At 36.6% G+C, this 12036-nt stretch overlaps 2 protein-coding genes across 2 annotated transcripts; one reads left to right on the top strand and one right to left on the bottom strand.

The window, feature by feature from the left end:
• The first annotated feature begins 298 nt into the window (after positions 1-298).
• LOC125215890 lies at positions 299-2852 on the top strand. Its single transcript, XM_048117472.1, has 8 exons — positions 299-1087; positions 1213-1246; positions 1334-1498; positions 1585-1674; positions 1767-1832; positions 1903-1994; positions 2071-2118; positions 2349-2852. Exons 1-8 carry the CDS (start codon positions 714-716, stop codon positions 2467-2469), a joined length of 990 nt encoding a protein of 329 aa, XP_047973429.1. The 5' UTR covers positions 299-713; the 3' UTR covers positions 2470-2852.
• A 784-nt stretch (positions 2853-3636) lies between these two features.
• On the bottom strand, positions 3637-5743 carry LOC125216245 (probable carboxylesterase 18). The gene is made up of 2 exons (XM_048117903.1): positions 5315-5743; positions 3637-4332 (listed from the first exon to the last, which is right to left on the bottom strand). The coding sequence occupies exons 1-2, from the start codon at positions 5689-5691 to the stop codon at positions 3729-3731; spliced, it is 981 nt and encodes a 326-aa protein (XP_047973860.1). The 5' UTR covers positions 5692-5743; the 3' UTR covers positions 3637-3728.
• Positions 5744-12036: the final 6293 nt, after the last annotated feature.

Raw genomic sequence — 12036 nt, 5'->3', positions numbered from 1 at the left:
ATATTAATTTGCATGGGAATATAAAAGATTGTGACAACAGATGTTGGACCAGTCCCTATTTGAGGATCTTACGGGGATAGCAAAAATATAAAAAGGCTGAAGCTTATGCTCAAAGCATCTCCCTCTCTCACTTAAATTTTTAAAAAGTTTGTTGAAGTAAGCAAAGCATCTCTTCTTAGACACCTCCACATACCATTGGTTTCCCCTGCAAGCATTCCAACCTTTCTTTGCTTACAATTAAGAGCTATTCCTTTTCTACAATCTTTCATTTTTTAAAACATCTACCATTTTTCTTCTTCATAGCTTTCTGTGCAAATAGCCCTCCAAAGTTTGGAATCTTCATATGAAAATGCTAATCAAATTTCTCTCAACTTAACTAATGTTATCATTAAATATGGCTGCATTTCCCCCTTCCTCAATAGCAGCCAGCAATATTTGCATTGGCATTTCTTGGAATCCATGCTTTCTTTCAAACTCTTACAACCTTTTAAGTACCATAAAGCTCAACTGTTTATTGTTCAAATGTTAGTAGATTCTTGTGCATCCTCTTCAAGAAAATAGAGGACTTCTAATCATACATTCAATTCAATTCTTTGATACCTTAGTTGAATTTTTGTCAAAAGAGAGTTTGCATTCTATTTCTGGCCCAAAAACATTGTTTTTACATTTGGGATTTCTCCAAAAACTCAGATTTAGATTGGGACAGAAGAAGCATGAGTTTCTTGACATTTATCACTGGATCCACCAAATCATGGCAGCCAGCCATGACTGTAAACACAACAACTGCAGCTTATTGGTTAAACTGGAGGGTGCTTCTCTGTTCGTTGTGGGTGCTGATGTCGATGGTGTTCGCCTCTCTTCTTATATCGAAGCATGAATGCCGAAGGAGTTCACTAGAAAATGCAGAGAACCAGGAGAAAGAATTACCCGGATTCTTGCATGAAGATGAGGTGTGGAGACCGTGCCTTCGAAGCATTCATCCTGGCTGGCTCCTCGCATTTAGAGTGTTCGCCTTTCTGATGCTTCTGTTGATGCTTATACTGAATGTTGCTGTTGACGGGGGGAGCATTTTTTACTTCTACACACAGTAAGTCTTCAAATTTCTAGCAATTTTTTTTACTATCCTTCTAATGATAAGTCATTTATTTGAATGAATAAGATCTTCAACATTCTGTTTTAGTAGTTAAATCTCTAACTTGTTCTATTCAATAGGTGGACTTTCACACTGATCACAATTTATTTTGGGGTAAGTGAATAATGGACTAATTCACTATTTCCCAACATACATAGATTTTCATTCCTTCTAATCCTTTCACATTCAAATTTTATGTAGCTTGGATCATTTCTGTCAATTCGTGGATGCTATGAATATGACGACAGAGGTTATGCTGAGGAGCATTTGGACACGGAGCGTGGCAAGGGCAAGGAGGGGAATCAACAACAAATTGTTCGCCAAGAGGCAGGATGCTTGGCATATATTTTCCAGATCATTTTTCAGGTGAATGAATGTCAGAGATATCTGATTCATAACATGCTTATCTTTGATGACCTCTAAACAGCTTATTCCATTTTTGTTTCAATCAGATGAATGCCGGAGCTGTAATGCTGACAGACTCAGTCTTCTGGTTCATACTAGTGCCCTTTCTTGTCATCAAAGATTACCATTTCAATTTTGTAAGTACTATTTCAATTAGATGCTTCATTTGTCATCTCACTTTCCCATTGTTTTCTTGTGTAACAGTTTTCTGATCCCAACTTTCTTGCAGTTGATCATAAACATGCACTCAATAAACGCGGTGTTTCTGCTCGGGGAGACTGCTCTAAACAGTCTAGTAAGTTACAATTAGTTATATCTCCTATCTATACTACAAGCAACTTATCGCGATCCTTAAACTGGTGCAGAGGTTTCCGTGGTTTAGAATCGGATACTTTTTTCTGTGGACTTGTGCTTATGTTCTGTTTCAATGGATACTACATGCCTGTGTCTGGATATGGTAAGATTCTGATATTCCCCATTTCTTTTCCATCATAATGCATTTAGTGACATGAATTCTTTTATTTCTGAAATAGGTGGCCTTATCCCTTTCTTGATCTCTCATCTTCCTATGCACCATTGTGGTAAGCAAAAAGCAACCTTTCCTTTCCTCAAACTATCATTTTATTCTAAGAAAAAGAAGACTCTAGAAACCCGAGCAGAGAACATGGACCGTCTGCCTTGAGCACTCACTCACACACGCGTGCAACTGTACTTATCGCGTTTTAGCATCTAAACATGCTACACAAACAAGCATTGTTATTTAGTACTCTTGATAAGTTTCATAGCTAACAAGAATGTATGTTTTTTATAGGTATTCAACTGTGGCATTGATGCAAATACCATGCTACGGCATTTTTGTGCTAATAATGAAGGGGAAACATTCTTGTCTAAAGAAGTGGTTTCCTGAGTCATATTGGTATGCTCACCTCTGAAATACCGTGATTGAAGACTTCAATTCTAATTCCAATTCCAATTCCAATTCACATCCTCGTACAAAACGGAGCCTAAAAAGTTTTGAGCTTTTCGAAGGAAAACAAAGTGGCAAGGTGAGGCCATTTCAATCGTGGTTAGAAACAAGAGGTGGATTATTAGATTTTGAGAGATGTGCATGCCAGTACAGATTGTTACTCCATAAATGTATGTAACTAGAAATAGATTTCAGACACGAATATAGGGATACATATATATATTCTTCAATCTTCATGTAGCCGTCGCTTTCATTCTTTGTCATACCACTGCATGTCTTGAAGCTTACAAGCTATGCACGTTACATTTGTCAGCAATCTCATAATGATATAAAAAACTTTTTACAAGTTGTATAATACTCCCTCTGTCCCATTAGAAATGCAACGTTTTCCTTTTTGGTCTGTCCCATTAAAAATGAAACGTTTCTAAAAATGGAAATAATACTCTCTCCACTTTTTCTTCTCTCTTACTTTACTCTCTCTTCATCAACTCACAAAACAACACTGCATAAAATCTCGTGCCGAAAAGCAAATGTTGCATATTTAATGGGACGGAGGGAGTACTATAGTACTATTAGATTACAAATTGCACAAATTATAGGAGTACAATAGTACTATTAGATTACAAGTTGCAAGAATTTGTATAGGAAAATAAAAGTAAGGGTCATATACGTATTATCTGTCTACGAAGAATGACCTAAATTTTTTATTACTATTAAAAATACTTTGTTTATTTTGGCGGACTATAAGCAACTTCTAAAAACTAGTTCACATATAAAGAAATTTAAGACTCCATTCTCACATGATTTTATTATTAATAAAAACAAATAAAAAATTCATTAATGGTTAAATTTTCTAGTCTTGGGGTATGTTAATTTAATACGAAATATTTTAATAATATTAACAACACATCTATTCAAAGCTAATCTATTGTACGTAGTAAATAGGAGCAACAAAATAGTTCCACGGACTTAGAAGACAAGACCACTAAACAAATAATATAATAGAACTGACTCTGAAACGAAAAATATAAATAACTTAAACAAAAAGTATAACAAAATTATAGTCCGTCTGTCCCTGAATTTTGTCACATTTATTTATTTTCATCCGTCTCACAAAATTTAATTACATAAATAAAAGGAAATAAAATTCGATTAAGATTTTGAAAATATAGTGTTTTGTGTATATCCTTTTTGGCAATTTGCGTTAAGATTGAAAAGGTTCAATTATTTTGAAATTGAAATGGAGGAGGTGACAAAACTCTTGACGTCACGAAGCAAGAAAGCAAATTCAGGCAGTTCGGGAAAGGTATAAAAGCCATGAAACGCATTGGGATAGTTGGCCACCACCACTCGTTTTCCACAGCTCTCCAACCACTCGGCATACCTGCTGTCCCAATCCTGCAGCGGATCATTCCCTCCCACAACCACCAAACTAGCCGGAAACTCGAGCTCCTTCAGCGGCACCTTCCCAAACACATTAGCCGCCGGGTGATCTCTGTCCGCCCCCTCCGGAAGAAACGCCCTCCAATACTTGTCCGTCTGCTTCACACTCAGCACCGGCGCCTTATTCCCCAGCCTCACCTCCGACTCCGTCCGTTCCTCTCCCCCGAAAAACGGCTGCACCGCCACCACTCCCACGATTCTCATTTTCTCAAAGACTACTTTCCTCTCCGCCACTCTCACCGTCACGTGATGCGCTATGTTGCCCCCCGCGCTGTCGCCGCCGATGAAACATTTGCTCACATCGGCATTCGCCGGTAGGATGTTGTGGCGCCGCGCGTCGATGAATTTCAGCGCCTCCAACCCGTCCTCGTATTGGGTGGGCCACCTACGTTCACAATTTAAACTCTCATTTACTTTTTTCATTTTATACACTTTACTTTCTATACTAATACTAGTAGTAGTAATATAATCCTTAAAAATAGAAAATTTTGAATAAATATGAGTTTTTAATACACAATTAATTGGCACAGTAAAAAAAATTACTCTCTCCGTCTCGGATAATTCGGGTCACTTTGATCGGACACGGGTTTTAAGAATTGTAATGAAAAGTGGGTTGAAAAAGTTAGTGGAATGTGGGTCCTACCTTTATATATTAGTTTTATAATAAAATGTGAGTAAGATTGAGTTAGTGGAATATGAGGTCCACTACCAAAAATGGTAAAAGTAAAATGAGACAAATTATGTGGGACGGACCGAAATGAAAAACTGGGACGAATTATCCGGGACGGAGGGAGTAATTGGTTAAATAAAATAGAAGGAGAAAACAATGATTAAATAAGAGATACGAAAAGAAAAGTGACGAAAGTAATGTAAGCAGATTATGGAATACAGTTCCTAAAATAAAAAATTTACAAAATTTTTATTTTTAAAGGACATATCGAAAAATGGAAATAGTAGTAGTTACTGTTTTTAAGGGATCGTGAGTAGTATAAAAGTGAGACCTATATTCAATTATGAGTAGTGATAAAATGCAAATTTATATATTGTATAAACTCAAAACTCCTCAACACAGCTTTAATATTGTTTCAATACAATATCAACACAGTGCAAAATTTCAAGATTTTAATATAACACAGTATCAATACAATATCAACACAACATCAATCATTGACTACCGTTGAAATGCAGTTGACATTTTTCTGTTGATGATTTTTTATGATCTGTTGAGATTTTTCAATGGTCCAAATCATAGTTTTGAGTTTGTACAATATTTAGAGTTTTCATTTGATCACATTCCATTCAATTATATGGTATTTATATGCACATGTAAAAGGAAAAAAAGAAACTTTTGTTCACAATATCTATACCTGTGGTTGGGGGTGAGGCGGTAGTTGATGGAGGCGACGACGGCAGGGATGGCGGCGGCCAGGTGGCTGCAGAGGTGGTCGAAGTACTTGGTGTCGGGTCCGTAGTTGGCGAATCCGCCGCCGTGGAAGTATACGAGCAAGGGGAGGGGCTCGGAGGCGGGAGTGGCTGGGATGAAGAGGCGGAGCCACAGGTTGCGGGAGGCGTCGATTGTGATGTCGGAGGTGGAGACGCGGGTTTTGTTCACGACTTTGGTGGCTGGTGCTCGTGTTTTCGAGTCTATGAGGCCGAAGAGGAATGGGTTGATCGTGCCGTCGCGCCGTGTTATCAAATCTAATACAAAGAGCTTTATTCTTGTCACCAATGGCAGTGAAGCCATTCTTGTAGAAAAAGGAGAAGCAAGAGAGGTCTATGCGTTCTTAGGAAGACAAAGTTTGGCAAGTTGGTGGGATGAGTTAATGGGATGTTTTTGGACTTTTGTATTGATGATTTATCTTGGAGTTAAGGAAATGTCGCTTACATCTGTCCGAATTTGGCTTATGTGAGCATCGAGAGTGTCGCAGGCGGCTTGTAACCGAACATTTGGTGACTTCAATTAATCTTATTTCCATGATGTGTGTCGACCGGCAATAACGGCTCATGATGACGATGATCGTTCAATAAAAGGAATCAATTTATAGCAACTGCAACCCAACATGATCAAAATAAGGACCACTTTGTATTTAAGAGGCCAGTAGACAGATCGTCTGTAAAATGGTGAGATATTATTTAAGATAAAAAGTTTTTAACTTCTGGAAATATAATTAAGAGGCTTATTTATGGACTACACAAGTTTTAGAGAAAGAAAAAAACAGATACAATAAAAAAGACGAGGAAAAAAGTAAATAATACTCCCTCCGTCCCAGATTTATAGTCACATTTTGCTATAAAAGTCCGTCTCACATTTATAGTCACATTTAGAATTTTCCATATTTGGACATAAAATTTTACCCCATTATTCACTAAAATTACACTCAAATGCCATTATCTACATTAAAATAAATCAAAACAAAAATAAAAACCAACAGTCAGAAAGGGACTCATCTTCAACCAACTCACTTCATTTATTACACACTCCATCATCTCACTCCACCATCTCATTTCATTTATTACACACTTCACCTCTCACTTCATTAATTACACACTCCACCTATTCTTTGAAACTTATGTCATAACCAAATGTGACTATAAATTTGGGACGGAGGGAGTATATGGGAGGGGAGTAGAAAAAGTGGATAAAGTATGAGAGAGAAACTTTCGATTTTAAAAAATGGGTCTATTTTTCGTGAACATCTCAAAATGAAAAAATGAACTATTTTTCGTGAACGTCGGAAATATATAAAAATAGGACTCGCATTCTACAATTTTTTTGCAATCGACTTTATATTACATTTTTTAAAATATGTGTTAGGTTAAAGAATAACAAATTACTGGGGACAAAGAAAGTAACAAACATAGCTTTAAATTTATAACGTAAATTCATTATTGTACTCATCTAAACAAAAATTGACCTGAATTCTAAATTCTGACTGAAGTTGAAAATTTGGCCTAAAATTTGGCCTAAATAATAAAATTTGCAAAAACAAATAACAATAAACATGAAATGGACTAATGATAAGGCTCGTTTCATGCATCTATCTTGGGGTGAAATTCTATAATTTTTTGGAAACTAATGAATGAATTTAAGCCAGGTGTGTAAACAAATCTGCTGAACATGAACTGCATGAAGGAAATAAGCAGACGACGGATAAAGGAGGAAATAGAGCATTTTTACACCTGCTGTGAACTGATCAAGTGAGCGGAGAGTGGAGGCAACCAAAGGAGATGAAGCATATTTTAAAGATCCTTAGGCGAGGGGCAGAACTGACATTTTGGAAGAGAAGTACCCTAGTGATTTGACCCTCAAGCCTCCCTATAAATAGGGAAGGGAAGGAAGATAAAAAAAAGGAACTTCTTTTTTCGGCTCTCTCCTGAGCTGAGTCTCGAGCTCATAGTCACTCTCCATTTCTATCTATCATTGTTCTACACACTTGGCGAAGGGTTTTCATGGCTAGCGGTGGTTGTTTTTAGTTCCTAGCTAGTTAGTTGATGTGAATCAAATTGTAGTCATTTATTGCATTATCTTAACTCACTTTATAAGGTGAAAAATGGACTCATTTTGATATATTGTAGACAAAAGACCAAACTATAAGAGAGAGCGGAGAAAGAAAACATGGTCTGAATCTGAACAGTAATCAGCCCTTCAATATCAATTTCTAATGTTTCTACAAGTCCACCATTGCATTCACCTTCGAAATAGCTTCGCGTGGATACCTTGCATGCCTCAATCGGAGTCCGGATGAAGAAGATATGGTTGTTTTACGAAGACTTCGCAATGTAGTGCAAAACGCGCTACCGTGTCGAGAATCAGAGAAAACGCTAGATCGCCCGATCGGGCAATTGGTACTGGGCCTATTTTTTGAGCCCAAACTATTTAAATAGCTAGGGCACGACTTCCAATGGATCTTTGGCGGCTGGGGAACGAATTTTGAAGAGCATTTAGAGCTTGGGAGCCATTTTTGGAAGGAGAGAGAAGATCAAGCCCACTTCTACCTAAAATCAAGCCTCATATGGTAGCATTTACTTATCTTCTTGTATTGTTGCCCACTATGAGTGGCTAGATTTTAGGGATTACTTCTAGTTTGTTAGAGGAGCTTGTAAATATGAATCCATGACTTTGTTTTGATAGATTTTCATGTTTTGGTTCTTATCTATGTCTTTATTTCTATCCGTATTGGGTTTTTCTAGAAAACTTAATCTGGTAAAAGCCTTAACTTTAATGCGTCTTTAACTTGGAGTGGAGATCTAACATAGATAAGGAACCCTAGGCTAAAACTGATCAGGGGATAGTCCGGGGTGGATCTTATGTGTTGAACGTTTGTAGAAGCCAATCTCGAGCTTACTATGCGACTGTAGGAGTGAGGGGTTGGTGAGTAGAGCCTAGGAGACGTGATCAGCTTATCCTAGGTGTAAAATTCCACGATCAGTGATCAGCTGCGTGAGAGCGTAAAATTAACACGATCCCGATATATATTGGAAAGTAATTAGATTTTAGGATTCATGTGAACAAGCAATACGAAACAAGCTAGGAGTAGTCTTTCCTCTCTATTGTGTTTCTCTTGCATTTTTGCCTTCTCGTTTAGTACTTCACTCGCCTCTTGATCATAAAAACTCAAAATTAAGCTATTTTACTGCTTTTTAGTTAGGTTTAGTAGTTGTAGCAATTAATCTCCTCCCTGTGGGTTCGACACCTTTTATACTGCATTGCACGTCTGTATACTTGCAGAAGTAGTATTTTTAGAGAATTATTACTTGTTTTGTGTACTTAAATTGCACCCTAAAAATCACAACATTAGTCGTATCTGTGTTTCACCGCCCGAGAAGGGCGAAAATACAATCGTTTAATTTTTGTTGCTACAATTTAATTTCGAAGCTTTCCTTAGTCTAGAACTTCGTATTTTGTGAGGCAACTTAGTGTTTCATTGTTCTATTTATCTTATGTGTGCCATCTTCATTTTGAGTTGAATCTATTGATTTGTCGATGTTTAAGTCATGAATGTTTCACGGTGTTTGTTGGTTTACACTTCGAACAGTGATAAGGCTAATTTCATGCATTGGTTATAGGGTTAAATTCTGTAGTTTCCTGGGTCTAACACAGTTTATAAGCCAGGTGTGTAGAGAAAAATGTCAGATCCAGGAAGAAAGAAGAAGATTGCCTGAAAAAGGAGTCTGGCAGAGAAAGTGAGCAGAAGGAGAAGAAAATCACCAGACGGAGGAGGATTCTAGATAAATGGCAGAATGGAGAATTCAAAGAAGGATCTAGAAGCTCAACTCCACCCTTATAAATAAGAGCACGCGACACGCCTGAGGGCATCATCATCAATCATCGCTCCATCATTCATTTAGCTCTTAGCTCATTTCTCCCACTCTACACACATTAGGGGTACCGAATTGGGGTTTTATAGTTCGTGTTCAGTATCATCGTGTACCACCGTCTCTACAAGAGGCGAAGAAACAATATACAGTTTTCTGTCTTTAATTTCTGCTTCTGAATTCCCCGAGCCTTCGTTGTTCGAAGCTCGGCTTTATTTTGTTGAATCTCTGTTCAATTCGCACTATTTAGCTAGTGAAATCTTTGCTATGTTATCGTTTCGTGCTTGTGTTGCTTTTTGTTTTACTTTGGATGCTTTACGCATTGATCTGAGTTGTTTGAGCTGAACTGTGTTGGATTGTAATTTATCGGTTGAGATTTGGTTGAATCGGTATAATCGGAGTTGGAAATTGTTGTGGGTTGTTGTGGATGGCTTGAATCCGGAGTGGACGAAGCGTCCGAAGCTTAGATCTGTTTAATTCTGCATGAGTTTTGATGTTTAGTTTCTGTTTTCTCATTTACCTCGTCTAGTGATAGTAGATCTGCTTTAATTTCTTAGATAATCATGGTTTGAAGGTTTAATTCGTCTTGCTCTGTTTTGAGTTGTTGTTTACTCTGTTTTCTACATTTTGTGATCGAGAATCGTTGTTGAAGGTGAAGATAGTGGTTAGTTAAATCCTTAGTTAGTTAATTGCAGTTTTTCATCCGCACCTTTACTATTTTTGGAAATGGTCCCCATGATCTGTTCTTCATCCGTCTAGGCATTTTAAGGAATTTAATTCACTAGGTCTGGTAAAGTTCGGAGTCTTGTGCCGTTGCATCTCTGTTTTCGTCATGCATGCTCGTGTTATGTTTTCCTAGATCTAGCTGGTAGAATAGATCATTTAAATTTCCCAAGTCTAGTAGTCAGTTCTCAACCCAAAATTTGCGTGGCAGCAGCCAACCCTTGTCCAAAGTCTCTTGAATGCTTTCTTACGCTTCCGTGTCTGTGGGATTCGATCCCTACTTCCTTATACTAGTTTAGTATTGTGGGTTGAGGGTTTTTGAAAGGCAGATAAAATTGTGTGCCCAACGACCGGCGTCTTTTGAGGGTTCTCTGAGTTCCTAGACCTCGTGATCTAGCGGATTCTCTGGATCTGAGAAAGCTGACCTTTATTTCGAGTACATCACTATCTGCAAGTCACCTTTCAAAAAACTGTTTTAAATCTGATTGGATGCTTTTCGCCATTGATAATGTAGGAGGTTAAGATCTTAGTAAGTTACGTTCAGTTTCCTAGATCTGCTTACTTGTGTTGGATTCCTGGGGATCGATGTTGAATTACGTAGATCTGAAGTTGGGTGTTCTAAGTTGCATGTTTTATGGTTTCCGCCATTTACATTCTGTTTTCAGTTGATCAAGTAATTAAAAATATTAGGTATGGTTGAGTTTACTCTTACGATCCGCGTTGCAGTCGTTTACTTGTTCTGGATATTCAAGTTTTGAGTTAAGTGCTAGTTTTGGACTGATGTGATGAAGAAGATGTAGTAGTTAGAGATTTAGATCTAGAATTGCAACTTTATTTCTTTTACCTTCTGATACCTTAGTTAAGGGATCTGGTCCCCACTTTACTGTTATTCTTGTTCAGCCAAATCAGGAAAGTCTATTTTGAGTCAGTTTAGATCAGTTGATTTCTAAGTTGATTAGTTGAAAGATAGGAGTAAGTAGTCAGTTCAAGATTCCATCTAGTTTATAAATTGATCTGTTAGATAGGAGTAACTTCAAGTCATTCAGTCCAGTAGTTTAAAAGAAAAACTTAACCCCACTTTGAAGCGTGGTAGCAGCCAAATCCCAAATGTCAACAACAAATGTGAAAACCGTCATCTCTGATCGACCCTTACTTCCCTTTACTAGTTCATAGTATTGTGGGAAGGTCTTGAAAGGGGCTAGTTTCGTTCGTGTGCATTCCCAACGACAAGTTAGATTGGCTAGGAGTTGTCTTAATCAATCGATCAGTGTCTCTTGATCAGTCTGTGATGTTCTCTTCGTGCTAAAATTGCGTAAACAAACTAACAAGTTCTCGCTCTTTCAACTAATTATGAGTTGGTTAATTTTTTGTCCATTCATAAAATAGGGGTACTTGAATACTAGGCATTGTATTTACTGTATCTCACTCTTTAGTAATTTGGTCTTTTTACACTTTTAACATTTTAAATCTGATATTATTTCAGTGTGATGTACTAAATCTGATATTATTTCAAAATTATCATTCTTCTTCCCTTTTGTCATCCTTCACTTTGTTTCTTTATTTCAATATTAGATTTAATTTTATAAAATTAAATTTTAAATTTTGATTTTTAAATATCAATAAATTTTTTAATTAAAACTATTAATTCATGGACACTATAAATATTGATTAAAACTATTAATTTTTGTTATTTAATATAATATTCAGCTGAATTGAAGAAGTACAGAAAAATAATATTAATCATGATGGAAAAATAAGAGCTATTCTATTTAGCCTTCGTTCGGTTGTTATAATTGCTTGTGATTGAATATTATGAAGTTGACTAAAAATTTTATATAGGAGTATTTTTGTTGAAATTTTCTAGTAAATTTTGATTGTTTTCAAATTAATAAACGAAAATTATATTAGTCTTACATTAGATGCATATTTATTTCAGAATAAATCGTGTTATATGATCTATTTATGATTAAAGCTATTAAATATTGATTAAAACTAAGGCGTTGTCATATCTTATTGATTAAATATTAGACACTATCAAATATTGATTATG

The sequence above is a fragment of the Salvia hispanica genome, chromosome 3, assembly GCF_023119035.1.
Source record: "Salvia hispanica cultivar TCC Black 2014 chromosome 3, UniMelb_Shisp_WGS_1.0, whole genome shotgun sequence".
NCBI classification, from domain to species: domain Eukaryota; kingdom Viridiplantae; phylum Streptophyta; class Magnoliopsida; order Lamiales; family Lamiaceae; genus Salvia; species Salvia hispanica.
The sequence above is the reverse complement of the archived record's forward strand: the minus strand, read 5'-3'. Positions and strand labels throughout refer to the sequence as shown.